Source organism: Neurospora crassa, linkage group IV (assembly GCF_000182925.2).
Source record: "Neurospora crassa OR74A linkage group IV, whole genome shotgun sequence".
Taxonomy (NCBI): Eukaryota; Fungi; Ascomycota; class Sordariomycetes; order Sordariales; family Sordariaceae; genus Neurospora; species Neurospora crassa.
The window spans coordinates 3,446,601-3,472,549 of NC_026504.1; the positions used below are offsets into that span (position 1 = coordinate 3,446,601).

The 25,949-nt window shown below is 53.0% G+C and overlaps 11 protein-coding genes across 12 annotated transcripts; 3 read left to right on the forward strand and 8 right to left on the reverse strand.

Moving 5' to 3' along the window:
- Positions 1–2,874, reverse strand: NCU04415. Of its 2 annotated transcripts, XM_011395795.1 has the most exons (6): positions 2,203–2,874; positions 1,779–2,141; positions 1,537–1,718; positions 700–1,482; positions 227–644; positions 1–156 (listed from the first exon to the last, which is right to left on the reverse strand). In XM_011395795.1, exons 1-5 carry the CDS (start codon positions 2,279–2,281, stop codon positions 366–368), a joined length of 1,686 nt encoding a protein of 561 aa, XP_011394097.1. In that variant the 5' UTR covers positions 2,282–2,874; the 3' UTR covers positions 1–156; positions 227–365. The 2 variants fall into 2 exon arrangements, with proteins under 2 accessions (XP_011394097.1, XP_011394096.1); XM_011395794.1 differs by having other exon boundaries at positions 1–644.
- A 1,318-nt stretch (positions 2,875–4,192) lies between these two features.
- rpt-5 (regulatory particle, ATPase-like-5) lies at positions 4,193–6,558 on the reverse strand. The gene is made up of 4 exons (XM_952398.3): positions 5,945–6,558; positions 5,450–5,865; positions 4,750–5,384; positions 4,193–4,690 (listed from the first exon to the last, which is right to left on the reverse strand). Exons 1-4 carry the CDS (start codon positions 6,253–6,255, stop codon positions 4,670–4,672), a joined length of 1,383 nt encoding a protein of 460 aa, XP_957491.2. The 5' UTR covers positions 6,256–6,558; the 3' UTR covers positions 4,193–4,669.
- Positions 6,559–6,717: 159 nt separating this feature from the next.
- On the reverse strand, positions 6,718–8,568 carry NCU04413 (UPF0132 domain-containing protein). Its single transcript, XM_952397.3, has 3 exons — positions 7,328–8,568; positions 7,093–7,254; positions 6,718–7,041 (listed from the first exon to the last, which is right to left on the reverse strand). Exons 1-3 carry the CDS (start codon positions 7,828–7,830, stop codon positions 6,987–6,989), a joined length of 720 nt encoding a protein of 239 aa, XP_957490.2. The 5' UTR covers positions 7,831–8,568; the 3' UTR covers positions 6,718–6,986.
- Positions 8,569–8,782: 214 nt separating this feature from the next.
- NCU04412 (hypothetical protein) lies at positions 8,783–10,269 on the reverse strand. The gene is made up of 2 exons (XM_952396.2): positions 10,156–10,269; positions 8,783–10,088 (listed from the first exon to the last, which is right to left on the reverse strand). The coding sequence occupies exon 2, from the start codon at positions 10,085–10,087 to the stop codon at positions 9,044–9,046; it is 1,044 nt and encodes a 347-aa protein (XP_957489.1). The 5' UTR covers position 10,088; positions 10,156–10,269; the 3' UTR covers positions 8,783–9,043.
- Positions 10,270–10,484: 215 nt separating this feature from the next.
- trp-4 (tryptophan-4) lies at positions 10,485–12,372 on the forward strand. The gene is made up of 2 exons (XM_952395.3): positions 10,485–11,116; positions 11,226–12,372. Exons 1-2 carry the CDS (start codon positions 10,763–10,765, stop codon positions 12,180–12,182), a joined length of 1,311 nt encoding a protein of 436 aa, XP_957488.1. The 5' UTR covers positions 10,485–10,762; the 3' UTR covers positions 12,183–12,372.
- Positions 12,101–15,588, reverse strand: NCU04410 (tRNA ligase). Its single transcript, XM_952394.2, has one exon. It carries the CDS (start codon positions 15,078–15,080, stop codon positions 12,558–12,560), a length of 2,523 nt encoding a protein of 840 aa, XP_957487.1. The 5' UTR covers positions 15,081–15,588; the 3' UTR covers positions 12,101–12,557.
- Positions 15,589–16,375: 787 nt separating this feature from the next.
- Positions 16,376–18,073, forward strand: NCU04409 (ankyrin repeat protein). The gene has a single exon (XM_952393.2). The coding sequence runs from the start codon at positions 16,536–16,538 to the stop codon at positions 17,157–17,159; it is 624 nt and encodes a 207-aa protein (XP_957486.1). The 5' UTR covers positions 16,376–16,535; the 3' UTR covers positions 17,160–18,073.
- On the reverse strand, positions 16,708–18,653 carry NCU04408 (hypothetical protein). Its single transcript, XM_952392.2, has 6 exons — positions 18,413–18,653; positions 18,219–18,360; positions 18,097–18,159; positions 17,928–18,029; positions 17,732–17,860; positions 16,708–17,677 (listed from the first exon to the last, which is right to left on the reverse strand). The coding sequence occupies exons 1-6, from the start codon at positions 18,554–18,556 to the stop codon at positions 17,190–17,192; spliced, it is 1,068 nt and encodes a 355-aa protein (XP_957485.2). The 5' UTR covers positions 18,557–18,653; the 3' UTR covers positions 16,708–17,189.
- Positions 18,654–18,892: 239 nt separating this feature from the next.
- NCU04407 (RNA methylase) lies at positions 18,893–21,522 on the forward strand. The gene is made up of 3 exons (XM_952391.3): positions 18,893–19,175; positions 19,319–20,438; positions 20,508–21,522. The coding sequence occupies exons 1-3, from the start codon at positions 19,053–19,055 to the stop codon at positions 20,672–20,674; spliced, it is 1,410 nt and encodes a 469-aa protein (XP_957484.1). The 5' UTR covers positions 18,893–19,052; the 3' UTR covers positions 20,675–21,522.
- Positions 20,737–23,793, reverse strand: NCU04406 (vesicle-mediated transporter Vid24). Its single transcript, XM_952390.3, has 3 exons — positions 22,051–23,793; positions 21,603–21,960; positions 20,737–21,531 (listed from the first exon to the last, which is right to left on the reverse strand). Exons 1-3 carry the CDS (start codon positions 22,793–22,795, stop codon positions 21,465–21,467), a joined length of 1,170 nt encoding a protein of 389 aa, XP_957483.3. The 5' UTR covers positions 22,796–23,793; the 3' UTR covers positions 20,737–21,464.
- Positions 23,794–24,389: 596 nt separating this feature from the next.
- NCU04405 (mago nashi protein) lies at positions 24,390–25,901 on the reverse strand. The gene is made up of 6 exons (XM_952389.2): positions 25,752–25,901; positions 25,647–25,684; positions 25,468–25,563; positions 25,345–25,408; positions 25,195–25,282; positions 24,390–25,132 (listed from the first exon to the last, which is right to left on the reverse strand). Exons 1-6 carry the CDS (start codon positions 25,787–25,789, stop codon positions 24,992–24,994), a joined length of 465 nt encoding a protein of 154 aa, XP_957482.2. The 5' UTR covers positions 25,790–25,901; the 3' UTR covers positions 24,390–24,991.
- Positions 25,902–25,949: the final 48 nt, after the last annotated feature.

Here is a 25,949-nt window from a genome sequence, read left to right on the forward strand (position 1 = left end):
ACGAGATCGGCACAATGAAGGTATCTTCAAGGATACAACCGATGCATAAAATTTTCATGGGTTACTAATATCAAAATAACGACAAACTCCAGGACTGCCTTGGAAATAATCCTTTGTACCTTCCGAATCACTCAACCTTCCATGATAAATGCTAGACTGCATCACAATCAGCCCATGACTCCCCTGTCTGTGTCATTTTCGCCCTCCGAGTGGGGTAAATAATTACCAAAATTTCCATCCTCTGATATTAGGTTGTGAAAGTTCTCGTCACTTCATCACACAAGTCATGGGCGCATCTTCACCGTATGGTGAAGGTATCGAATATCTCTGATAGGAGACATGGGGTATCACGAGATCAGGTGAACTTAGAGCTCCTCCTTGATCTTGTCGCCAACCTTCTCGGCGCCCTTCTGGTAGGAATCAGCACCTTCCTTGACCTTGTCGCCGGCCTTGATGGCCTGCTTCTGGGCAGCATCAGCACCAATATGAAGCTGACCCTTGATCCAATCCCAACCGGCCTTCGCGCTCTCTCCGATTTTAGCAAAGACGGTCTCGGTCGGTGTCGAGGTTCCGTACTTGAAGTAGGTCCACTGACGGCGGGCCAGAGCACGGAGCTCGTTGAGAGTAGAACCTTGGGGGGCAGGCTGGTAGATTGTGTTAATAACTGATTTGCGTATTGAAAGGGTAATATCAACTTACTACGCCATAACTATCAAGGTAAGCCTTGAGATCGCTTTCACTCCAGGTGTCAAAAGTCTGGGCCTTGGCAGAGTCGGTAGCCTTAGCGAGGTAGCTAGTAACTGAGGCGTAAGAATCGCCACCGGCAGCGGAAGCAGAGGCATATCCCGATTGAGCAGCGGCGAGCAGCTGGTCACGGGTAACACCGGCCTGGTTGGCGACCTTCTTGCCAGCGGCATCACCGTGGGCAAGAATATAGTCCTTCAAGTTGTCGTAGGTCCAGTCATCGAAGGTCCAAGCAGTGTAACCAGAAGCAGCCTTGTGGGCATGCTTACGGGCCAGGGCGCGGAGCTCATCAATCTTGGAAGCCTGGGGGACGGGGACACCGCGAGCGTCGAGATAGGCCTTGAGGCGAGTCTCAGACCACGTGTTGATAGCCTTGTCGAAAGCATCCGCAGCAGCCTGGGAAGCGGCGTCAGTGGCCTTGGCATAGTTGGAGCCGATGTTAGAGGTAGCAGCACCAAAAGCCGAAGAAGCAGAAGCAGAAAGGGTATCACCAAGGAGATCGGCGCGGTGCTTCCGGACAAGGGCACGAAGCTGGTTGAGCTTGGTGCCCTGGGGTACGGGAATTCCGTTCTTGTCACAGAAGTCCTTGAGCTGGGACTCGCTCCAGGCATCGATGAGCTTGTCGGTCAGGGTCGCATAAGCAGCTTGGGCGCTGGAGGTGGCACTGGCCTGTTGCTCCTTCATGCGGAGATAGGCAAGGCGGGAGTTGCGGCGAACAGTAGCGATAAGCTTGTCTCTCTGCAATGATGGTTAATGTTTGGTCGAGATCTGCACTCATGCATATCAACTTACGGTGGTGGGCTGAGGAGCAGGGATGCCATGGGTATCAAGCCACTCCTTCAAGTCAGATTCAGACCAGGTCTCATACAGCCAGTTACCAGGGTAGGCAGCAGTCTCGCCAGCCTTTTGAGCGATGGTCTCGTAGCTAGAACGGGCCTTCTCGAGAAGGGTATCACGCTTACGGGGCTGGGGGACTGTGATATTGTTAGTACTTTAAGCGGATTTGCATTAGATGCGAATATAATGAAGCTCACCTGGAATGCTATGGCGATCGCAGAAGGCCTTGAGCTGGCTGTCAGTCCACGAGTCCAGAATCCAGTCCTTCACGTTGAGCCAGGAGTTGTGAGCCTTGTCCTCAGACTCATACCAGACACCCTTGACCTGGTCGATGAGAGAGTCCTTGGTGGAACCGGCGGAGTCCTTGGTCTCGATTCCCTTCTGCTTCAGGTAGTCGGTGAGCTTGGCAGTATCCCACTCCTTGTAAGGAGCGACCACCTGGTTATCCCAGTTGGACTGGACGAGCTTCTCGAGCTCCTTGCGGTCCGCGGGTGTAGGATAGGGGACATCGTGGTCGGAAAGCCATCTCTCGAGCTCAGTCTCGTGCCATTTGTTGTAGGCTGGGAAGAGAAGATCAATCAGCGGGTGTCTGGCTAAGATCAGAAAAGCGAGATTACGCACCAGCATTGGAAAACCACGAGCTGCCGTAGACAGCGTCGGCCACAAGGGCCAGGGAGAGGAAAGTCTTTGCGATCCTCATCGCGGACTGAGTCTAGAGGTACGATACTATTGTCGGGGTGAGCAACGAAGACGGCGTGGTCGTGAGGTTGTTTGAAGATTATGCACACAGATGGTGAGAGTATGTGCTTGGGGGTATCAAAAGCTGAGTCGTGTTCCAGTTCAGAAAAAGCAAAAGAGGAAGTCAACAGGAGAGAAGGTTAAATCGGTAGAACTTGTTTTGATGTTGGTGTGCCCTGGGATTCCAGAAGACAAAGGAAGGAAGGGAAGGCAGCTGCTGCGTTGGTCAAACCCAAGGGACTGAAGATCCAAGTGAAAACGAGGGGCGGTCATGGACGTCACTCCTGCCCGACTGGTGCCAGGCATTGTGTCGCGTCCTTGTTCTTTCACAAAACACAACAAACAAGCCACAACTGGCACCACGGTTTGACAGCTGCCCAGTGTCACGTACTTGGTAGGAACACGAGCATGTCTACAGAAGTCAAGAGTGGCAGGCATTCATTATCCACCACCGGCTCCAGAGTTTCTTGTACAGCCCCGTTTCGATCTACAACTGGCAGGAACAAGCTATCGTCTCGGTCCCTACACAGATGCGATGCTCTGCGAAGGCAAGGTGGACGAGTGAGAGGGGAGGGGAAGCTCCGATACAATGACGTAATTGGCAGTTGCCGCCTGAACTCCCGCGTGAATTGCTGTTAGTTGAAGCTTGTTGCCGTCTTGCCATTGGTCTGCTGTCAATCTCTCATCCCTTCTCTGCCTTCGACAAACGAAGGCCGGCATCATCGTTTGCTCTGGTATCCTCCAGCCCCGTCACATCATTGTGTCACAGGCCAAAACCAAAACATCTTTTTCTCTGCCAAAGCAATGACGTCATGCTGCCGTCCCTAGTGACATTTTTGGTGTTGGGCCCAGACCATTGGCGCCAAGACACGCTAACATGCTAAGCTCTCTTGTTCTCCTAACCCTCGATCAGAAGAAAGAGATCCAGAAGAAGCTGTCGTGAGCCAGATATTTTGAGGGTAGATGGATGGCAGAAATTTGTATTTGAAAGCTGTTGTTCTTTCTGTTGATCTTGTTTATTACCCCACAATGTCTCTAAATTAGTGTGAACTGCGGAAATAAGGTTTGATATTCGTTGGGGAGGGGGAACCCTGACGGGTAGCCGAGTGTGATGCTGTGAGGATTTGCGACCACCGTTTCAGTCACCACTCATCTCGGTTCACCTTTCAACGCTTGCAGAATTCAGGGCCGTTTGAGAGATCATCCGATATCGAGATGCCACGTTATGCTCTGCAGTCACCTGTGCAGGGAACTGTCAAGTGTCTCAAAAGATGTCTGTACTCGGCAGGAATAACGGGATGGACTGATATTGATGCATGCCAGGGCACATCTTGCACTGAACTCCTCAGCGAGGCAGATGTTCGCTCGAGCATCGTTGAACCACAATCCTTCACAATTGACAAAAGTTAAGGTTACTAGAGCATTTCGAGGGTCGTTTTCACAGAACCCCCCTGGCGTCCTATAGTGATATTCTGTTTTGGTCGTTCCAATATTTGATATGCTACGTATTGGCGGTAGCGAAGAGGAAGAGTGGTTGTGTTGTTCTAACGGAGTACTTCGGGTTTGTCGGATACCAACTATGAGGGATGGTGCTCTAACGCGGATGCCAGAATCATGCGGAATTCTGAAAAATATGGTGAAAATTCGAAGTCAGTGTTTGAACCATGAGAGATCTTTCTGGCAGACGACCGACACCTGGATCTTCATTCAAGCTGCAGGTCTTGATCGGTTTAGTTTTGAGGACCAAGCTTTGGATCATCAGGAGCGAGTTGCAATCGGTTGTACTTTGTACAGTTCACATCTTGAGCCACGAAAAAAAGGTAAGTAAATCCACACTATGGAAGACCCGCTCGAAAATCAATAAATGAGTCGTCGTAGAAGCAGCAAACCACTGGTGTAGCAACTCAAGGACGAAATGCAAGATGATATTGAAGAATGATCAAAATCAAACAACAGGTGGTCACATTGTCAACGGACCACATACGGAAACCCGTGAAATCTGTTTGATGCTATACTTAACATTTCAGTTTTACCAGGACAATATCGGGGCAGCGAAACCGGCGGACTGGAAACCGTTTCACCCTCTAGAATGAGAGTATCGGGTAGGCAACGTAACAGTAAGTTAACAAGAAGGCCAGCAAACATTGTTCATCAGAGTCATCAAGCCTCTGGGTTATCGAGAATTTGGATGGCATGGCAAGTCATCGGGGTAAAACGCTTCATTATGATACAAGACATGCCCAACCCAACGCTAGCTCTATTGCATGCCAAATTTCTATGAACCGTCCATGACCTTGCTGTTTGCCGTAGTTCGGTCGTCGCTTTCAGTACGGTAGGAAATGCAATAACATTAAGCGTAGAAGTTGACGGTCTGAACGCGTGGTCAGTAAGCAGCACACAAGCATTGGTTGTCTTGGGGAAAATACTCACTTCCTTCTTCTTGGCCTGCACCTCAGAAATAGCGTCAACGTAGTGTTCGTGTCCAATCTGATTCTTGCCCATACGGAGGGCAATCATGCCAGCCTCGACACACACAGCCTTCAGCATGGCACCGCCAAACTCATCCGTGCTGCGCGCCAACTCGCCCCAGTTAACGCCGGGGTTGACCTTCATCTTCCTGGAATGAATCTTGAGAATCTGTGCGCGTGCCTCCTCGTTCGGAAGAGGGAACTCGATCTTGCGGTCAAGACGACCGGAACGAAGCAAAGCGGGGTCGAGGACGTCGATACGGTTCGTCGCGGCGAGAACCTTGATACGGTCGTCAGAAGCGAAACCGTCGAGCTGGTTGAGGAGCTCCAACATGGTTCGCTGGACTTCACGATCGCCGGACTTCTCGCTGTCGAAACGCTTGGTACCGACGGCATCCAACTCGTCGATGAAGATAATTGACGGGGCCTTCTCTTTTGCTAGGGCGAAGCAGTCCCTTACGAGCTTGGCACCGTCTCCGATAAACATCTGCACTAGCTGGGGGCCAGCAAGCTTGAGGAATGTGGCATCTGTCTGAGCGGCGCAAGCTCTGGCAAGTAAAGTCTTGCCTGTTCCGGGAGGTCCGTACATCAAAGCTCCTATTCCTGAAGTTAGCAGCAATACCACAGCAGCGAGTTTCTGCTCCATCTTGGTGAAGACATACCCTTGGGCGCCTTGATACCGATCTTCTTAAACCGTTCGGCTTCCTTCATAGGCCACACAATAGCCTCGACAAGTTCGTCAATCTGTTTGTCGAGACCACCGACATCTGTGTACTTCTCCTGAGGCTTCTCGTCGACCTCCATAGCCTTGACTCTGCTGTCGTACTCGGCGGGCAACGTATCCAGAATAAGGTACGAATCCTTGTTAACACCGATGAGATCGCCGGGCTTCAACTTCTCGGGGTCGACCAAGCCGATGAGAGGGAGAAAGATGGTCTGTCTGGTCGATGTCTTGATGACTGCCGATTTACCCACGCGCGTGGCATCCAAGTCGATGTTGGCGCCCTCTTCGGAGGACTCGGCGGTCGGGTCAAGGTCCAAAAGTTCAACGACATTTCCTACGAGATACGGAAGTTGTCTGATGAGGCCAGCGTTAGTAGGGGAGGTTTCGCGGCTACTGAAGGCAAACCTTAGGGGAGTGTAGGGGGAATGTTTACCGGTTGTTGGCAATCTTTTCTTGGTTCTCCTTGATCTTGTCCTTCATGGTAGCCCTCTCATGTGATAACCGCTGGTATTCGCTCTTCATGATTCTGGCATCGTTCTCGAGGAGGCGCTTCCGCATCAGGATGTCCTCTGTGCTCAAACTCAGGATCTCCTCATCTAGGATGTCATCGGCCTCGGGCTCGGCATCCTTCATCTCGGCATCGCCATCTCCCTCTTTCTTGTTGTTCTTATCCTTGTCCTGATCCTTCTTCTTGTCCTCGCGCTCACGGCGATCGAGGTCGTCGAGTTCCTCAAGGGTCGACATGGCTGACGCAGACGGGTGCGAATGTGGGGTATCGGTAGGGAAAGTCGCAAGGGCGCAGAGATCGGGTTACTGATCCTCTGTATGTAATCTCCACGGAATTTGAAACGACGACGTGGAGTAGTAGTGGTGGTTAGTGATGAAAATCGCCGTTGTTTGCGTTGTGGTTGGGAGACCGGCGGTCGTGCTTGTAGTGCAGTGCTGCGTGGATGGTGGCAGTTGCGTGGTCGACATGCGGCACAGAGCTTCGAGTGCTGTCGGTGGTTGACCAGGAGCTGGGCTGCAGGCAAAAGCGCGACGTAACAAGGCCGGGTACCTAACGCCCCACAGTATGTACATAGTACTTCAGCTCTAGACCCCACTCTGACCCCAGAGTGAACCAGCCACAGCTGACTAACCACGCGGCATCGGCCATCCAGGTTCACGGTTTCAATTCAGTCGAGTTTCACTGCACGATCATTCATCTGCTGTGCTTCACTCAATTTCGATGTTCATGAAGTCTTAAACGGAGTTGACCAAAACCCTTGAGCTAGTCCCTTACGGGGAAGCGGCTCGATAACACAGGAATTGATTCGATACATCCCTCATCGGACTAAAAATATACCAGCGCATTACATTAGAGTACGAGAAGGCCGTATTCACACCTCTCGTCAAGTGTCAAGTATCAACTCTCCCAGGACAACCACGATGCCGGACTGATCCTGATGCGTTTGAGCCCCAATAACCACAGTCGTCTACTCGTCGTCCAAGATCCCGCTTGCTATCGGCCCAAAAATCGGTACTTCGTATCTGGAAACCAAGTCAGCTTTTGTCCACTCGTTTGGATCCCGGAAGACATACCTGTCTAACGTGTCGGCGTCCCTATAAGCATTAATAACCAGCCATCCTACCAACGCCAAATCCGCCAGAAATAACAGCCAGCTAAGGAAACTCGACCAAGAAATCAACAAATGAAGCACAAACAATGCCGTAAACAGCAGACTGGACTGCCATGCGTGGAACCTAATCCCCAGTTCCACATGTCAGCAACGCTAACTCCTCGACCATACCGAGAGATGGGTCTTGTTTCACTCACCTGACATAATCACTCTTCCGCTCCAAAATCAACAGCAAAATCGCTCCCAGCGGCGGCACTGCCAAATACGCCAAACACGCCTCATAATCCAGCCTCAGTCCCAAGCTCGTATCAAACTCGGACACCATCCCCTCTCGAGCGCCCAGCGCATTGAAATATTCGCCCATGCTTCCTCCTACTCCTCCTCCTCCTCCTCCACCACCACTGCCGTTCCTACTGTTGAACCCAATGCCACTGCCGATCCCATTGGCGGTGCCAGGAGTAGCACTCGGACTTTGATACCTGCTGATGCCCTCACCCGACCAAGCACGATGTGGTTGTGGGTGTAGAAGTGGCGGAGGCGATACTTGCGCTGGGCGCTGTTGGTACTTGTTTCCGCTGCTGGGGGAGTAGGAAGAACGGCGGCCGTAGTCCCATGATGTGCGTGGGGAGGAGGTGGAGTCGGGTGGTGAGATGGTGCGCCCATGCTCCGGGGGTGCGGCTTGGTAAGGTGCGAAGTCCATTGTTTTGTTTGTTCTTGTTTTGCCTTTCCTGAGACAGTTGTGATGTGTAGTAGGTTAGGAAATCTCGTGTGCGATTATTGGAATGCTCGTTTCGATTTGTAAGAGCGTGTCCTTGTGTCAGGTATGTATCGTATCCTTACGTGGTGGTCCCGTAACTCGTTATCGTCTCTTCGTTCCGGCCGTTGCTCGTTAGTGGTTGTATTTTGGAAGTGGCTGTTGCTCTGCCCGCAGTTGCTTTTGGTATCGGGTTCAGGTTGACGCAGATTGCCGTTGACGACGTATGTATACTCTGCGAACGAGAGATGAGAGATGGAATAGCACAATGCTCAAGTCCGTATCTTGAAGGGTGGGTTGATGAGAGGTTGAGTGGAGTTGAAGACAGCGGGGATGATCGAGATACGTAGATAGCTTGTGACTGATGGGGTTTGACGAGCGGGAAGCTTTCGGGAGGGGAAGGAGTCGGTAGCTCAGCGGCGCCTTTTAGTGAGAAGCGACCAAGATCATCATCGTGAAGATGCAAATGCAAGCTGTCGAGGCGCGATGCGGCCCTCGTTCGCTGCAATGTGATGTCAGCACAGGAATACAGTCGTATAGAATTTCCCAACGGTCAATTCTTGAATTTCGTGAGTGGTTTTCTGTAACAGACAACAGCCCATGCAAAGGCAATCTACTTAGCAATTATGCGTTGCAGAGTCCAGTTCCATACCTGCCTGGACGGTCACTTGATGGTCTTGGTATTCTGTCAGTGAACCATTGGGAGGCAGCAATGACCGGAAGGGAAGCGAGTGCAGGGGTGTACACTAGCAAACGACTGCAGGGACCACCTCCCTTACACCGGGCCTTTAACATCAGCGGGGTCGAGCCTAGCTAGCCCGGTAGTACAGACCTCACACTTGGTTGATCATCAAGGTCCTCTGCTAAGAACCCGAAGCTGCACCGTTGTCCGAAGAGATCGTCAACCCACCAGTCAGCATCAAACACAAACGAGACACTGCCAGATTATTTGCGCTTTTACATATGTCTTTGTTACATTGTATTGTACACCAGATCCTTTGTACTTGATCTCTTATGAAGTAGCAGCATCGCATCACTAGGTCCGGCAAGCCTGAGAAATGTACAGCACCCAATGCAGCACCCAGACCTTTGGTGTTTGTGGAGTAAATTGGGCTCCCATATTTCCGGTTGTTCGCACTTGACTTCACGCTGATTAGCCCTACTCTTTCTTCTCCTCCTCGCCCTCGCCCTCCTTCTTGGGGTTCTGCTCCTCCTCCAAGACACTCCTGCGACTCTCCATGGTAAGCCAGAGGCTCTTGCCAGCACCCTCCAAAACGCTGGTAAGACCCATGCCGGCGCTCTGCAGCATGTGCACGAGCTGGGCGCGCAGACCCTCGATTCCGTTCTCGATGCCGCCAACCCACTTGATGCCGTCGTAGTCGAAGGCCTTGCCCTCGATGCGGCCACCGACTAGCAGGAGCTTCTGCAGACCAGACTGGCAGGTAAGGTCATAATAACCGGGGTTCTTCTTCCTGCTGGGCGCAGGGAAGGCGGGGGGGCTGGGGGCGAGGACGCTCAGGGCAGCGCCGAGATGCGCCGGCGACACGGAGGGCAGGGTGAGGATGGCGACAGGTCCGACGAGCAGAGGAGCGAGCTGGCCGTAAACCGTCTTTTCAACGGCCTCGGTGTTCTTGGTAGCCTCCTTGACAGCCTTCCACGCATGCTTCGACAGATCGTGGTTGTATGTAGCGGGAACCTTGGTGCCCGTAGCTGTTGTAGCCGTGGTGGGCTCCACTGTAGAAGGGTCGAAGAACTCAACGGTCTTGAGCGCAACATCGAAGATGCGCGTGCGGACAACCTGGAGGTGGATCTTGGAAGTGATGTCGGGAGCGCCCTCTGGAACTGGAACGTTGCTCAGGGCAAGGCTAAGCTCTCGCCTTATCGCAGCCCACTCGATAGCGGTCAGGTTGTTGTGTTGGAAGATGAGCATCAAGGGGGTCGAGCGGAGCATCGAGGTGTAAGTGCGCAGAAGTTGCGACTTGCGCGTATCGACAGGACGGGCGCTCGGGGGTTGCGTGGGCGGCACATAGTCGTCGGGTAGCCTGAGGTGACCGGCGGCGGCGGCGCGTTGTGGTGAGGCAGTCGAGAAGGCGGATGTGGAGGTGGAGGGCACCAACAGGGCGGCCGACCTGGACGAGATTCTGGAAGACTTGATGGCAGAACCCAAGCCGCGGACGGCTGGGCGACTTAGTCTGAGAGACATTCTTGCATCACATCGTGTTAATCATAGAGGACGCAGACTGGGGTCATCTCCGGGGGGCCGGAACTTACTTGTGAAAGGAGTGAACAATCTTGCGCTCCGTCAGTCCCCCGGATTGACAAGTCCCAGTCCCCGTAATCGCGGCCGGGCTGCTGGCGAACAGAGTTCCCGAAATTTTGGCGCCGCGTCGCCAATGCCGGAACGCACTGACCACCCGGTCTCCCGCTCGCTGTAAAATCAAAAAGTTGCCTGCCGCATCTTACTCCAAATGCCAAGAGTTGCAAGCAACTCACCGCCCGCTATTCTGCCAGCCCATTCAGGCTCATTTGCGGTTGCGATCTGCGGCTGCTGAGTGGGGTGCTCAATGCCTGCATATCTGCCCCGCTGGTGCCCGTTGGCCCTGTCGCGGGGCACTCTGGCGGCATTGGATGCCATCATTGGGGAGAACAAAGCACACTGTAGAAAGCTGCCCGTCATTCCCACCAAACCTTGGATGGTATTCCCGCTTGCGCCTTTCCGATCCACGAAATGAGTCAACAACAGCCAGACTTTACTCCTTCAACAGCTCCCAGGAAGCCGACATCATTCAATTGGCCTCCCTGACCAGCCTGACAGCTATTGCGACCAGGCAAACAGTTCTGATCCCGGCAGAAACTCCGCTTTAACATCCCCAGAAACATGTCGGCGCAACAGCAACAAGCGGCACCGGCGACCGCGACTGCGGCTGAGGACCTCCCGGATGTCAACATCAAGAAGCTACTGACCCGTCTCTGGCCCCTCGGCCACCCCGACCCTGTGACGCCGGACGAGATCGCCCATGCCATCTCTTACTTCTTCACCAACCAAATTTCCGATGTCCAGGCCGGCGCGCTGCTCATGTGCCTGCACTTTACCGGTCTCGACCGCAGTGCCGAAGTGCTATCCAAAACAGCCCAGGTGATGCTGAAGGCCGCTGCCCAGACCGACCTTAACGAACTACGTCAAGTCATTGAGAAGCGCGGCAAACAAGAAGGAGCTTACAACGGTGGCCTCGTACGTTTTCCTCCTACACATTCAGTCATCCTAGTCCCTTTCGTTGTCCCCGTCCCCTTTCCCTTCCTCACCCTACTAGCTCCCTTACTGACCACCTCCTCGATTCCAGTGCGACATTGTAGGCACAGGTGGCGACTCCCACAACACCTTCAACATCAGCACCACCTCCTCCATCCTCGCCTCCTCCCTGCTACTCGTCGGCAAGCACGGCAACAAAGCCTCAACCTCCAAGTCCGGCTCGGCCGACCTTTTGGCCTGCGTCCCTCCCCGCCCACCCCAAATCTCTCGCATCCGCCCCGACACCGTCTGCTCGCTCTACTCCCAATGTAACTACGGCTTCCTCTTCGCACCCGTCTTCCACCAGGGCATGCGCCACGTAGCCCCCATCCGCGCGCAGCTCCCCTGGCGCACCATTTTCAACCTGGTCGGCCCTCTGGCGAACCCGCTGGACGCGCTCGACCCGGCCGTTTTCACGGGCGAAGGTGGAAAGGATAAATTGGTAGAGGCGCGAATGATCGGATGCGCGCGCAAGGACCTCGGTCCCGTGTTCGCTGAGGCGCTCAAGATGGGCGGGGCGCGCAAGGCCATGGTAGTCTGCGGCGACGAGGAGCTGGACGAGATCAGCTGCGCTGGACCGACGCATTGCTGGACTATCAAGCCCACCGAGGAGGACCCAGAGGGCGAGCCAGTGGTGGACCACTTCTTGCTTCACCCGAGCGACTTTGGGTTGCCGGCGCATTCGCTGTCGGAGGTGTCGCCGGGTAAGGAGCCGATTGAAAATGCGGCTATTTTGAGCAAGATTTTGAACAATGAGATGCCGGATGATGATCCCATCTTGCACTTTGTTTTGATGAACACTGCGGCGCTGTTCGTGGTGTCGGGCATCTGCGAGGCGGACACGAGTGATATGGGACATGGTGATGACGGGCAGGTTGTCAAGGAGCGTGGACCAGGAGGTGGGCGTTGGAAGGAGGGTATTAGGAGGGCGAGATGGGCTATCAAGAGCGGAGAAGCGGCGAGGCAGTGGGCCAAGTTTGTGGAGGTCACGAATAGCTTCAGCGCATAAAGTGCCAGTGCTATGGTCTTGTTGTCTGGTTAAGTATAGATGTGGATATGTAATTGTGGTGATGAGAAGGCTACAAGCCTGGCTATATTGCATATTTTGGTCTCGAAAGCCCCAAACCTGTTCTCCTGCCATCGTCTTTCCGTTCTCGCCGTTATACGCAAAGCTATGATTTTCCCCAAGACATTTTGTGAACATCATCCTGCGTCTAACAGACTCCTACAAGTAACGTCAATGCCCCCTGCCCCTATGTGACCCTCTAGCCCGGCCGTGGCCACCACCGCCTCGACCACGTCCAAGCCCATGTCCATGTCCACGTCCACGGCGCCGATGGGAATTATGGTCATTGGTTGCCAATGATGAAGCCCCTTCGGTCTCCTATCTCGAGAGGACCCCCCTGACAACTCCCTGCAACGTGGGCTTACCATCGATCAACAGGTCGTAGATTCCGGTCTCCGCTCCCGTACCATGCTCCAACCACTTGACAAGCAAGTCATTGCTCTCCCTAGGCTTGACACTATCATCTCTCGTTCCAACCGTGATATGTGCAACACGGTTTGTGCACTGCCACTTTGGCTCTGCAGGCTCACTGCTATCGGGATTGGCGTGTTCGTCCCCGGGTCTGGGGATCAAGCGAACCACGACAGCCATGATACGGTCGTCATAAACCACACGCTCAAGCTGGACGTCGATCTCTCCGAGCTTCCCGTCTGGAGAGTTGGGTCCTTCAAGCTCGTTGATGCGCAGATATCTATCCCAGAGCTGCGGATTCTCCTTGGCACCAGCCCTGTGCATCAAAGTGACGTGAAATTTGGGTTGTACGCGGCGAGTGCCCTGGAGCTGCTTGAAAAAGCGGGATTGCTCCGGGCCAGCAGCGGCAAACGCCTTCTCAAGAGTGTTAAGCACATCCTTGGTCGTCATGTCGACGGACATGTACTCCAGGGGTCGCTTTTTCTGCTTCTGCTGTTGCTGCTGACCGTTCTGCTTAGGCTGGTTCTTGTTCTTGTTACTGCGGTCGGGGATGACGTGACGCAAATCAGGCTTGTAGCCTTCGAGGGCATATTGGATGGCTTCGTCCATTTCTGCTGCAGAGGGGATGTTGGGCATGAACTTGGGGTACATGCGATGGAGCTCCTTGATGACAGTCTCCAGGTTTTGTCTGCTTCCTGCCGAAGGATCAAGGTCGATGATATCGTCGAATTCCGAGTCAGGCTTCTGTTCTGGGTCGCAAGGCTCGAAGCGGTTGATGAATCCCTCCATGATGCCACGAACCTTGTTCATATCCGAGGCGGCCTGGATGGTTTGATGATTATCACCCCGTGCAAAGACACGATCCCGGCAAACCTCGCGGACTTTTTCGAGATCATTGTGAACGAAGTGGAGCGCCACAAGCCGGGCGCGGGCGTGCTGTATCTTGACGTCGGTGATGAGCTGCTTACGCTCATGCTTTTGCGCATTGTTGCGGTCGGCATAGACTGCGGGGACACCTTCGTCAAGGATGTCGAGAAGAGCCTTGGTAAAGCGAGGCGGCCGGGCTTTACCGGTGATGTTGTCGTTTTGGACGTGACCCCAGCCAAACAAGTGAGTGAGAGCAAGACCAACCGTCGTCTTTCCGCAGCCGATGGTGGCGATCGGGACCAGGATGATATCACTCTCAACGTCAGCGGCAGCTCCTCCCCCATGCAAGGCCTCGAAGTTGGCAGCGTCGGAACCCTTGAGGTTTTTGAAAGCGAGAAAATCGTTTCGGAGAGCAATAATCCCGTGATTTTGGTTGTAGCGCTTGGCCAGCTCCCGATCACCAGCTAGACGCTGACGAGCGTAGAGAAGATACTCCTCGGTAATCTTGACGTGCTTCTTGAACTTTGGCGGCTTTCCTGCGATGATGGCCTTGGTGCACTCACGCCACTGTCGATACATTAGATAGGGCTCTTCGAACTTGTACTTGAAGAACCAATCCTGGAAGGGCTGCTGCCCAGGCTGGTAAGACATCTTGCAGCGAATGACAAAACCCTCTACATCGCGGCCGTCGTGGGCGCCACTTTCAGCTACCTCCTCGAGGAAAGCCTTGACCTCGTCGATAGTGTCAATGACGATCAGGCCAGTTTTGATGAACCCCCATTCCTCTGCGAATTTCTGAACGACAGGCGAGGGGTAAGTCATGAACTCGGGAAGGTTGAGGTTCATGCCATGCAAATACAGGCCGGCCTTGTCGGGTCCGTACGCCAGAATGTGCTCCTCGAAGCTGTCGTCGCAGAGTTCTGCCACAGCCGTGACATTCCGTCTCCTCAACTCCCGTGCAAGATCGGCCTTTGTCTTACCAATGCGTGCCAACTGCTCCTCCAACCTGCGCTCACCAGCGCTGGCATGACTGGTTTCGACATCACTACGGTCGCCAGTCGAGTGTTTGCTGCAGACGAGCAGTGTGTCGTCGGCAAGACCACTGACGAAGATGATGCAGCCGTTTTCCTTCAGCGTCAGTTCGTAGGGGCCTCGCGTCCTGTTCCTGATGTTTTCCCACTTGGTCTCCGTGACCTCGTCGACGTTGAAGAACTTGTCGTAGCCACGGGTGGTAATCTCAGGTGTTCCGTCCTTGTGTCTGGTGGTGAAGAGACCGCGGGCATATGTGGGTAGGTCATGTTTCTTGTAGTCCCAGTCATGGAAGCGCCACGAGTCGACACGGATGTGGTCACGCGACTGGGCAACTTCGTAAGTCGTTTTTTTCACCTTGAAGCTGGTCTTTTTCTTGGCGCCATTCTCGAGCCCGTTGATCAAGGTCGCAACCTCGTGAACATCCTGTGCGACATGGGGGACCTCAAACTTGTCTGCAATTTTGCTGTAATCGGTAGAAGCAGTGTATTTGGCGGCTAGTGGGCCTCGGAGATCCGTGAGTGGTTCGTCCATGGTTGGGTTGTTGTGGTGTGGTGATGAGGTTGAGGTGCGGACTTGCGCCAGTGAGAGCGCTGGGTGTGGTTGGGGAAGTTTATAGCGGGGGTAAGGAAAGCACTGAGTTTTGGGGTGGGTATAACAGCGAGAAGCTTCCGGCTTTGCCCTTGCAATGGAAAGGGTTGGCAAAGAGGGAGCTGTTCCAAAGCGTAGGAGTGATGTTTGAAAAGGCACCAAAATGGCGATCACAGTTGAGTGAGGTGATAAAGGTGATTTAATAATGGGAGGATTTCTTTGCTGTCGCTGCTGCCTTTCGTGGGTCAAGTGCTCGGCCGAATCTGTGAATCGCCTTCTGCAGGAGAAGCTGTTGCAGCTGTCCTGGAAACCGCATCTGGGACCTGGGATGGAAGGAGCTTGATGGGACGAACAAAAAAAAAAGAAGGTGGCTTTGCGACTCAGCCCTAGAGAGATTGTGATGCAATCCGTTGGTCACTACACTACTACCGTACTACCACCAAGAGAACCACATCAGCTAATTGGGTCCAAAGTACTCCTTTTTGGCCAATATAATGGCGAAAATAAGGTGATTATTTGGGGCTGACAGGCTGCCTACAACTTCTGCGGTTCGCCGACACAGTCATACATTTGAACGGCGGCGATACTGCAACAAAGGGAGACAAGACATGGGACCTGGTAGATTTTGCACCAACACATGGAATGGGCCGCAGGCGGTAAAGTGTATGGTCACGTATTGATCCAGGTTTACATACTGCCCGTAGCAACTCCAACCTGTTGACGTACTGTATTTGATGTCGGTGGACTGATTTAGTTCGCCGAGACTCTTTCGAGATCTGCTCGGTTCCTTATTGTTCGTACAACTGGCGTACAACTAAGTATTGGCGTATCGCTGATCGACGTTGTCACCAACTTCTTTAACTTGATCTCCAACTCAACCAGACTTTGTACATAGTATAGACCATCGCCGATAGTTCACTTTTCCACTTTCCTGAACCTCCCTGGTGGATGAACTGTCCCTTCTGGTTGTGCCAACAAGTCCGTCAGGTTGTAGTGTCCACTATTTTTCACGGCAGTAGAGGCAGCCCTACAGCGTTTTGCAAGCGAGTATGCACAGGGTTCGGGTTAGATGAGGAGTTCCAGGGGTCCAGTACTGCGCCTGCGGTGCGTCACACGCCGAAGGGAACAAGAGGCGCCAGCGCCAGGACAGGGGTTCGAGGGAACATTGATCTGTAGGATTCCATCGATTGGAGTGCCCCGCATTCCTAGCTCGACATGTCTCCACTAAAATTTTGTCCACAGCTCTCGCCCAGGTCCGTCCCCTACCTTACTTGTGACTTGGGTTGCGAGTTTGCGTAGTGTAGCTGTGCCTGTCTTCATCAAAAAAATCCCTTAAGCATTATTTTGATACCCGTGAACCGCCAAATCCGACCCGAAGACCGAGTCTACCCACCCAAAATGTCGAACAACCCATACCTCCTCGCCGCAGATAACCCGGAGGCGTGTATCGCGCTCCTTCGCGAGAACCCCTCTCTGGCCTCGGGTCAGGACGAGCACGGCTACTCCCTTATTCACGCCGCCGCCAGCTACAACCACCTGGACCTCTTGCGCACTCTTGTAGGCGAATTCAAGGTCCCAGTGGACCTCAAGGACGAAGATGGCGAGACAGCGCTCTTTGTCGTCGAAACCGTCGCCGCTGCCAAGGTCCTAGCCGAGGAGCTGAAGCTGGACACCACCATTGTGAACGACGAGGGTCAGACCGCGAGAGAGAAGATCGAGGCCGAGGAGGATTATCCCGAGGTCGCAGAATACCTCAGTGGTCTGGAAGGCGAGGCCAACACCACTACCACTGCCCATGGCACGACAAACGGAGTCACGCCAGCGGACCTTCCCCCGGCTCCCGAGGGTCTACAAGTACAGATTGGTACAATGAACGAGGCGGAGAATGCTGGGGAGCCGGATCCCGAGTTCCGCAGGCGGATTGAAGAGCTTGCCTCGAGAGAGGACTTTGAGACTGCCGAGGGACAGGCGGCATTGCGCCAGTTGGTGGAGGATGCCATCCTAGGACCTAGACAGGAATGAGACATTTCGCCATAAAACGCCGATTACTTTTCACTCATGGCTCTTGATCTCCCACATTACATATTCCCCCGGCGCTCCTTGGGGTCGAAAGAGAGAAATCTCAGAGTTGTCCCCAGCCATGCCCTTGGAGAAGGTCGTCGTGCTGAACGAGAACCAAGTTTTCGATGGGAGTTCAGCAACGAGATTGAGGAGAATCTCCCGACACCAGGACGGAGCAAGAAAGCCCTGCCAAGTAAGCTTGCAGATCTTGCCTTGCTGGCCATCGCCAGGCACCTGATATCGGCAAAGATACGGATCAACCTGGTCGCCCACCTGAATTCGGGGGCTCTGCAGTCGGACGAGTGATAGCCACTCATAGAGCTCGGTGGAGAAGTATTCGAGTTCCTCTCTCCCCTCTGGTCCGATTGCGTCAACCGGAGGCTTCAGGGTCGGCAACATGGCGTCGAGGTTTTCCAGGACACTGGGCTCTGCTGCACACCTGGTCGGAGAATGTGGCGCGAGGGGATCTGGATTGGGGACTGAAGTGACGTTAGTGGGTGCGTGTGCCGTAGGTCACTGGACGAGATGCTTACTGGTGGAAGAAAGGTTGCAGAATAGCCAAGTGATTGGTGTATTGAAAGCGTTCTTGCTCGCATAGATCAGTCTGTCGAATCCTTTCTTGCCTGGGACCATCGACGAACTCGTGAGGTCGACTTCAACGACTGTAGTTAAGGCCTCGTTAGTAGCCATCAAGAACTAGTATACTCCAAGTAGGAAGAAGAGACTTACCCCACCGGGGCTTCAGACCACGCTTTCCTTTCACTCCGTCAGGCTTGCCAACAAGACCTGCTCTTTCATATGCTTCCTTGTCCAATAACATTGTCAAGATGCCTGCATCATTATGTTAGCAGAGCGTTCAATGCAGTCTTCACTCGTTCACTATTCGAATGTGGCGTACCATTTCTGAATGTAAAAACGTTGTCGATCCCTTTCCTCCCTTCCGACAGCATCATAACGTTCCCTAGCGCATGCTTTGTTAGCTTTCGCTACTAGCTTGCTCCAGAAAAGGTCTTAACCTACCCTTCTTAATGTATTCAGTGAAGAAGTCACCAGACAAAATGTCGTGCAAGGACATGACCACTCGTTGAAACTCAGGTGCTGCCTTTTCGTTCAAAAATTTCCGCACCACTTCAAAGGCTTCTTGAGGTATGATAAGTTCGACCTGGGGATAGTTATTAGTGAATGTTGTCCCAACATGAAGGAGAGTGACATACCCTGTTGATGAAGTCCTGGCCTGCAACTGTTGACCATGGCTTGCTTTTGGTTGGTGGCTGATTAGGGTCAAGATGGCCCATAACCCCGTAGGTGACGAAGCATTTCGACGACTGGTAGACTGAAGGGGTCGGAAACGAGAGCATGGTGATTCTGATGTAGTCTTTTACGGTGCCGTATGGATGAATCGTCGAACTTTCTGTTGTCGTGTTTGAAGCCGGCCAAAGGTGCGATCAAGGTTCATATGCTGTATGGGGCTAAGCTGCTCGACTGTAGTGGAAATTCAAAAGCTGGGGTATGGACTGTACCGACCCCTGCCGTAAGTCCAAAGCATTTAAGCCCCACTTCAAGCTGACAGGGCACCAGTCACAGCCCTACCAGATCTGCAAGTCAGGGATCTTATCAATGGATCCACACCACGCTAAAGATCAAACAACACTCCCTCCTATGTGTTTTTGAGTAACTTCAACCTCAACTGGTGACAAAATCTCACCGTGACAACAGATTGGTGGCCGAGATCATTTTTCTTCAACACGACATAAAGAGGTTCATCATTTTTTGTCATAACATTTTGCAGCAGAATATGTGTCATAATTGAAAAGCAGAGCACCCTACCACAACTCTCCCTCCATCCTCTCCATCATGCCCGAAATGGAATATCTCATCCGCTTCTCTCAGTCTCACGAGACTTTTCGTCTCCCCGAGATTGAGGCCCTAGCCATAGTAGAAGGCATCGATCTCAAAGTCGTCTCATACAGTCTAGAGGTAGGTCTCTTCAGGTTTCACTCCCTAAACCGGAACACGTCCATGCCAAGCCAGAAAGCAGTTGAACCCATTTCTGCTTCTCAACCCACCATGAACTCACATCCCCATCTAGTCGAACCATTCAACTAACAACCCATACACAGTCCCCCTTCTGCATAGTTTCCCTCCCTTCCGCCAGTGCCGCCAGGCGCCTCATCGCTCGCTCCATCCTCGTTATCTCCATCCACGAGCTCTGGGGCCACGGCGCCACCCTCCCGGAAGTCCACAGCTCCGTCCGCTCTCACACCGAGCCCTTATGGTCCCAATACTTGTCCTGCTCCTTCAAGTTCACCATCGACTCCTACCAAGGCTCTCGTACCAACGACCAAAAACTGTCCATCATCAACTCCTTCGCCTACCTCGGATTCGCCGGCCCGATCAAGATGCGCAACCCCGACGAGGAGTTCATCCTATTCGAAGACTGGCCATGGAATTCTACACCTCTCGGCATCCCCGATCCAAAGTACTACTACTTTGGTCGGTACCTGGGTACTTCTTCCCGGGAGACGCTGCCCAAGAAGTTGGACCTCAAAAAGAGGAGATACATCTCCACGACCTCCATGGACGCCGAGCTAGCCCTGGTCACGGCCAACATTGCCCTGGCGGCACCTGGAAAACTGATCTACGACCCCTTCGTCGGCACCGGTTCCTTCCCGATTGCCTGCGCGCAATTCGGCGCTTTGACGTTTGGGTCCGATATTGACGGGCGCAGCATCCGAGGTGACGAGAAGAAGAGGACCCTGAGGGGGAACTTTGAGCAATATGGCCTTACCCAAAACCTGGGCGGGATGTTCACTGCTGATTTGACCAACACGCCTATACGCAAATCTGCCCTTGGCACTTCCGCCTCTCCCTCCTCCCCCGCTGGACAACCTAAAAGTGACGGGGTAAGCGGCAGGATATTCGACGCGGTGGTGTGCGACCCGCCCTACGGGGTGCGTGAAGGGCTGAAGGTGTTGGGGGTCAAGGACCCGGAAAAGTGTCCGTGGGTGATCCCCAAGGGCATGGAGATGTACAAAGATCCGGATTTCATCCCGCCTAGGAAGCCGTACAGCTTTTTGTTGATGTTGGATGATATCCTGCAGTTCTCGGCGCAGACGCTGGTGGATGGGGGCCGACTGTCGTTCTGGATGCCGACAGCGAATGACCAGGATCAGGAGATTCCGGTGCCGCAGCATCCTTATATGGCGGTTGTGGCCGTTTGTGTGCAGGACTTCAACAAATGTGAGTTGGCTAATATTCATCTCGAGAATCCTTGTTAGCAAATGTACTGATTGTGATCTTATTCTCTAGGGTCCCGACGACTAATAACATACCGCCGTATTCCCGATGCCCAAGTTGAGGCTGCAGCCATCAAAGCATATGAGCAGGCCAAGGCAGAACGGGCCGTCGAAGAAGGCAAGACGGCGGACGACCTGAACCCCTTCCGTAACGCCTACTTCAAGGGGTTCAAAAACTGAGTTCACATATCAACACTCTGCCTTGCCAGCTTGTTGCACGGCTACGCATGTGACACACATATGTGTACGCTCTTCCAGTTGTGTTCCATTCAGATACCCCCATGAAGATTTAGACATGTACAAGAAAGAAGTCTCTGCACCGGACGACCTGAGATATGGCGGATCCTGCTTTGACTGGCATTTGTCCACCTTCGGTTCCCGTTCATGCTGACTCTACGCTTTATACGCCATGCCTCCACCTGATGAATGATGAAGAACCTCATCATGGCTTATGGGACTAAAACCCCAGGCCTTGTTACTTCCTTGACCCTTCGTTGACTCCTCGTAACAATGTGTGCGTGTGTGGTATGTAAATGTCCTCCCTCGAGCGTCTCTGTTGTCCGTCAAAATAGACTGCGCTCACGCCCCTGAAAGAAACCCACAATATGTCAAATTAGTAACAACTGGTATCAGACCCCGATCCCAAACCAGATAAGCAATAACAGCAACATAAGAAGCAAATGACATCGTGCGACGGTATGAAGACAAAAAAGCCAACTGATGCAGATGAGAACCCAAAAAAAGACAAGCGTCCACCTGAGTCGCTCGTGAGTGACCCTCATTCACTGTTGGGTCGTTTCTTTTGAGGATTCCTTCGACCCTACCCGCCCAAAACCACATTTTGTTTGGGCTTGATTATGTCTTGGGATCATGTCCTTGTGACCATATTCCCGAGGGCTTGGGTCGAATCTCAGCCCTGTGAAGGCCGCGGACTATTGCCGCCCTTCCAATGTGACGTCCCTGCGTCGTCTCATCTGAACTCCATAGCGCCAAAGCACCCTTTATCTTGGACATGATGCAGCTCTAATTGTTGGAACCTGCGATTAAACGCACAACGTTAGCAGCAGCCCTCTCATATGCTTTTGACCAGACAGGGGTAACGGCTTACTTTTCGCTCTTGCTGTGGAAGTAGATTCCTTGAATTGTCCCGTGGATCTGGTTGAAGCAGATGTAGTAGAAGCCCTCGAAACTAGCCCCATTGATGGTTTTAACACGGTGGTTCGGGACCAGAAACTGCTCCTTCCATCGCATGAAGATGTTATCTTTCTGTGCCACATCCCTGATGTGAACGCCGCCCCTTTTGGCGACCTTGGCGTAAGGTTTGAACGCGAGAAACTTGCTCCAATGCGAGATATCGATCCTGTCATTTGCTCCCCATTGTGGGTGTTGAGTGAGGAAGCTATAATGTGGGCCAATGATTTCGCCTTCAAAATACGTCGTCAATGTCGGGTGGGTATCAGTAAGACCTAGACAAGCGGCTCCCGGTTAGCAAATTCTGTTCCCTTAGTTTTGCCTTTTTGATTGTAACACAAGAAGAGGTACCTCCCGCTACGTACCCTGAATCCGCAGATAGCCGCACAAGAAGGACTCGCGGAGATCAACCTGCTTGATTTCCACCTCCACGTCATAACGTGATCTCTCCGACTTTTGCATCCCCGAAAATTTACTGCCTGGGCGAAGATAGGATGATGGCGTGGACGGTGTCAATCTTGTCTGGCAGTACTCGTAGCTGAGCCCTGCGAGTCCATAGTCGTGCATCCAGGGTGTGTCATTGCCAGTCAAGTCGACTTCTTCTACTTGACCAAGACTTGTAGTGTTCGGCGCAAGAAGCTCGTCACCTTGTTTCCGATTCCTATGTCCACCGCTCACCCTTAATGGCCTTATGTTCGACGTGCGAGTCGGCACTCTGTTCGCCGTAGTAGTGCGGTTACGTTGTTCGACATGGACAGAATGTGCGGGGTCACTAACGGCCACGGAAGGTTCGTCGTCAATCTCGGTCCGCTGCTTGTGGGCCTCATCTGCGTCCCGGCGGTCGTCCCGCATGCGTTCGGATCCATGATCCATATCCACATCACGATTCACCTCCGATTGACTCTCCGGGGACAATACGGCCGGTCCCGTTCTTTCGATAACATCGGCCGTGCTTGGTGCTGTTATCATGGGTATCATGGGTGGTGAGAAATACTGATGTTGTGACTGCGAATGCATTTGGGAGTCATCGGTATCGGGACATGATGAAAATGGGTAAAGGCGTGGAGATGGGGGATCGATTGCGTCGTTGAAAGGCACAACCCTAGGCATGTTGGGCTTTTGTGAATCGGTTCGATATCACTCTGATCTGGCGTCCAAGATCTACTGCGACGTAGACTGCTGTGCTGATGGCAGGACGGATGCGATGCGTCGGCAGGCGTGTCTGGCTGTCCTGCGTCTCGGTGTTGCGGGTGGAGTAAGGGCTTTTGCGACGATGCAGTGGGATGGAATGTCGATGACAGCGGCAGGTGGGGACGACAAGGAAGGAGTCAGACCAAAGATCTGAGCGGGAGATGTGATCTCTGCGAAAGTTGCAAAGCCGAAGCGACTGGATGTCGATGTGGGAGCTTGTAGGTGTAGTTAGATCCCAGGCTTGAACCAAGCAAGCGACAAGATAGATGTTCTCGGGCCCAACCAATACGTATCGCGACGGGGTGACTGTAGTGCGACCTGACCGTCACTATTACCATCCAACAACCTTGATGGCGGGAGAGATGTCTGAGTGGAGGAACCCCAGGGTCCAGTGCAGCTGAAGTGGATTGCAAGACGACGACTGGAGTCTGGTCCGGGGTGCCATTCAGTGGGTGTGTGTTAGGTATGCAACGTGTAGCGGTCCGCCACTCAGATCGCAAGAACGAACACGTCTTACAGGCAAGATGAAGCAGTCAACCAGAAGCAGGAGGCGACAGAAGCGCTGGCAAATTGGCGGCAGTTGATTTCCACTTGCGTTCGCTGCTGTTGCGAATTCATTGGCTCGATCACCACCAGAAAACTGAAAACCCAAGAACCTCGGGGTTTCGAACTCCCAAAGGAGGAAAATGTCCAAGTAGCAATATGATGTCCAAGAAAAAATATGTGCTGCGATGCGAAACCAGGCGGCAGGTGACAAGCGGGAAGAGAAATTGCTGGACACCTAGGTAGTTTGTTGGTAGGTGTGGTAGCAATGAGATGCAGCTAGGTTATAATATTCGCGGGAAAGCAAAGACGAGGGCAAGGGAATGACGATTTTCTGGGTCGAGTGATGGCGTTCTGCCGTCAACAGTCAAGTTGTATCTGTCTAGTAGCAAAACTCCACGGACTCATGCCCGCCTTGTTGGTGGGCACTCCAATGGCCCCGGGTCCGCTCCCATTTTCCACTTTCAACCTTAATTGATGAGGGTGGGTAGGTGGGTGGGCGGTTGATGGGCAGACAAAGATGAAAACTAGCTGGCGGTATCGGCCTCCCGCCTCCATCTTGGGTCGCTCGCTTGCGATTGTACCTCTCGGGGCCAAAACAACACACACACAGGTACAGCATGCGATGCAGTTGCCACCCGCGCACGCCGTGCTGCCAAGCGGGTTGATGTTGACTTCCACTTTGCAGTGCGGGATTGGGAGAAGCGCTGCCGAGCCAAAGCATGCAGTTTGGCGGTGTCGACGGAAGCTTCAGGGGTTCGATAGAGCTTATCGCGGTGGAGATCCTTCACGTCAGTAGCCCCACCGAGGTAACTTCCACTTCCATCTCGAGTGACCCTTCCCGATCCGTCGCACATGCCAGGAACGTCGACGACGAAGGGCTCCAGGATGGACCGAGTTTCACGAAGCATTTTGTACTACTTGGATTTACCATAAACTGAAGCCATTTCGCATTGGATGTGTCTCGGAAGGAAAGTCTACCCCGCGTTACTCGTCAAGCGAAAAGTTACACAGCATAACCGGTCTACCGCCAATAAGAGCCAAAAGTCGGAGAGTTGGATCGATTAACTTCTTACTTTGACATGTGCGGACCTTGTTACTGCTTTAAAGTTGGTAGCCCAACCTTTTGTCACTTGATCAATCGTGATTCAAGACCAGCCATGGCAGGTCTCTCTTCACATAGAGGTACGAATCGAATTTGTTGTACGAATCGTACAGCGGCATGCTTTTGGTGTGCTTCGTAATGAGATGTCGGTGTTCCATCACTCGGTCTCCGCCTGGCAACTGCATCGGATATCTTGCCTCACACTGCTTGGTTGGTCATCATCAATAGCTGACACAAACAGCCATGACGACTCTTAGGTTCGGGGGCCAGTGGGGCGATTGGTCGATAATGTATACGATTGTGCCAGTCCCGAAGTTATCCATGTTAAATCCAGTTTCAAGAAACCCATCTGCGCCGCCAATAGATAGAAAAGAACGCCTTTATAAAACGCCGCATTATCCCACAAAATCTCTCCTTTCCATGAGTAAGGATATATCAAACTCGGGGTATTCGTTCGTGTCGGAAGATTAAATGGGCTTGATCTTGAAGTGCAAGGCAATGAGACTGAACACCAGCGCCTTGAGGTCCTGAACGAGGTAGTAGAAGACGCGCAAGCCTTCTGGGTCGGCCGAGTCCGTAACATCGTTGATCGATCCGATCTTGGCAGTCTATTTCCTGTATTAGCTCTGAACATTTTGCAGAAATAGATTCCGACACTGGCAAGACGCACCTCGAATGAAATGTGGTCGTTCCCGAGGCGGATCTCCAACTCCTGCTTTCCGTCTTTGTTTTTGGTCGGCCATTTCTCGTCGTCTTCCCTGTTGGCCTGTCAGCAGCCGCTCCATGTTGTTTGTATAAAAGGGTGAACATGATGTCGTACTTCATAATCTCGCTGTCCTTGATGATGCGCTTGATCTCGTCAATGACCAGAGAGCTGACGCACACTAAAAGAGACCCTCGTCAGTATATGGATGTCCACGGCCGGCTAAACAGTGTTTCCTACTCTCTTTCCTGATCAGACTGTCGTTACGGTAGTTGGAGTTGTTGGCATATCGGGCAGTGGCGCTACGTCCGTCGCCGAGGACGCGAAAGTCGAACTCTGTAGTCAAAGGGCGGTAGTTTAGCATCGTGGTCGTGGAAACGTGGGAGCTTGCGTCTCGAGGCGCAAATGGCTGAACACACCTAGGAACTCGTGGCCGAAGCGGCCCGAGTGGCCAGAGCTAAGCCGGCTGTTAGCATGGTGTTTTCAATGTGTGAGTGAATCGAATCCCGTAGGGGTGTACATACTAGTAGCGCAGATAGAAGGGTTCGTTGGCGGCTGACATGGCTGTTTGTTGCTTCTGTCAGTAGTAGGCTTTGCAAGACAAGAGGCAGAGATGCAGCCAGCGGCTTGGTTCCTGTCGCTTTTGGATGGACAACCTTGAAAGTCGCGCCCGCGCGGCCACGCTCCAGTGACATTGGCGGGGCACACGGCCCCACACTTGA

What these genes read in the sequence shown, in the direction of transcription:
- NCU04415 (XM_011395795.1), bottom strand. Translation starts at nt 2,281, where the DNA reads ATGAGGATCGCAAAGACTTTCCTCTCCCTGGCCCTTGTGGCCGACGCT. An exon ending in CTCGTGGTTTTCCAATGCTG is followed by an intron (nt 2,142 to 2,202) that starts GTGCGTAATCTC and finishes TTCTCTTCCCAG; the next exon opens with CCTACAACAAATGGCACGAG. An exon ending in CTGCTCCTCAGCCCACCACC is followed by an intron (nt 1,483 to 1,536) that starts GTAAGTTGATAT and finishes CCATCATTGCAG; the next exon opens with AGAGACAAGCTTATCGCTAC.
- rpt-5 (XM_952398.3), bottom strand. Translation starts at nt 6,255, where the DNA reads ATGTCGACCCTTGAGGAACTCGACGACCTCGATCGCCGTGAGCGCGAG. An exon ending in GAAAAGATTGCCAACAACCG is followed by an intron (nt 5,866 to 5,944) that starts GTAAACATTCCC and finishes TGGCCTCATCAG; the next exon opens with ACAACTTCCGTATCTCGTAG. An exon ending in CGGTATCAAGGCGCCCAAGG is followed by an intron (nt 5,385 to 5,449) that starts GTATGTCTTCAC and finishes CTTCAGGAATAG; the next exon opens with GAGCTTTGATGTACGGACCT.
- NCU04413 (XM_952397.3), bottom strand. Translation starts at nt 7,830, where the DNA reads ATGGACTTCGCACCTTACCAAGCCGCACCCCCGGAGCATGGGCGCACC. An exon ending in CGGAAGAGTGATTATGTCAG is followed by an intron (nt 7,255 to 7,327) that starts GTGAGTGAAACA and finishes ACTGGGGATTAG; the next exon opens with GTTCCACGCATGGCAGTCCA. An exon ending in GACGCCGACACGTTAGACAG is followed by an intron (nt 7,042 to 7,092) that starts GTATGTCTTCCG and finishes CTTGGTTTCCAG; the next exon opens with ATACGAAGTACCGATTTTTG.
- NCU04412 (XM_952396.2), bottom strand. Translation starts at nt 10,087, where the DNA reads ATGTCTCTCAGACTAAGTCGCCCAGCCGTCCGCGGCTTGGGTTCTGCC.
- trp-4 (XM_952395.3), top strand. Translation starts at nt 10,763, where the DNA reads ATGTCGGCGCAACAGCAACAAGCGGCACCGGCGACCGCGACTGCGGCT. An exon ending in GAGCTTACAACGGTGGCCTC is followed by an intron (nt 11,117 to 11,225) that starts GTACGTTTTCCT and finishes CCTCGATTCCAG; the next exon opens with TGCGACATTGTAGGCACAGG.
- NCU04410 (XM_952394.2), bottom strand. Translation starts at nt 15,080, where the DNA reads ATGGACGAACCACTCACGGATCTCCGAGGCCCACTAGCCGCCAAATAC.
- NCU04409 (XM_952393.2), top strand. Translation starts at nt 16,536, where the DNA reads ATGTCGAACAACCCATACCTCCTCGCCGCAGATAACCCGGAGGCGTGT.
- NCU04408 (XM_952392.2), bottom strand. Translation starts at nt 18,556, where the DNA reads ATGCTCTCGTTTCCGACCCCTTCAGTCTACCAGTCGTCGAAATGCTTC. An exon ending in GCCAGGACTTCATCAACAGG is followed by an intron (nt 18,361 to 18,412) that starts GTATGTCACTCT and finishes AACTATCCCCAG; the next exon opens with GTCGAACTTATCATACCTCA. An exon ending in CTGCAACCTTTCTTCCACCA is followed by an intron (nt 17,678 to 17,731) that starts GTAAGCATCTCG and finishes ACGTCACTTCAG; the next exon opens with TCCCCAATCCAGATCCCCTC.
- NCU04407 (XM_952391.3), top strand. Translation starts at nt 19,053, where the DNA reads ATGCCCGAAATGGAATATCTCATCCGCTTCTCTCAGTCTCACGAGACT. An exon ending in TCGTCTCATACAGTCTAGAG is followed by an intron (nt 19,176 to 19,318) that starts GTAGGTCTCTTC and finishes ACCCATACACAG; the next exon opens with TCCCCCTTCTGCATAGTTTC. An exon ending in TGTGCAGGACTTCAACAAAT is followed by an intron (nt 20,439 to 20,507) that starts GTGAGTTGGCTA and finishes CTTATTCTCTAG; the next exon opens with GGTCCCGACGACTAATAACA.
- NCU04406 (XM_952390.3), bottom strand. Translation starts at nt 22,795, where the DNA reads ATGCCTAGGGTTGTGCCTTTCAACGACGCAATCGATCCCCCATCTCCA. An exon ending in CGGCTATCTGCGGATTCAGG is followed by an intron (nt 21,961 to 22,050) that starts GTACGTAGCGGG and finishes CCGCTTGTCTAG; the next exon opens with GTCTTACTGATACCCACCCG. An exon ending in TTCCACAGCAAGAGCGAAAA is followed by an intron (nt 21,532 to 21,602) that starts GTAAGCCGTTAC and finishes GTTTAATCGCAG; the next exon opens with GTTCCAACAATTAGAGCTGC.
- NCU04405 (XM_952389.2), bottom strand. Translation starts at nt 25,789, where the DNA reads ATGTCAGCCGCCAACGAACCCTTCTATCTGCGCTACTA. An exon ending in AAGGACAGCGAGATTATGAA is followed by an intron (nt 25,283 to 25,344) that starts GTACGACATCAT and finishes ACAGGCCAACAG; the next exon opens with GGAAGACGACGAGAAATGGC. An exon ending in ACGACCACATTTCATTCGAG is followed by an intron (nt 25,133 to 25,194) that starts GTGCGTCTTGCC and finishes TACAGGAAATAG; the next exon opens with ACTGCCAAGATCGGATCGAT.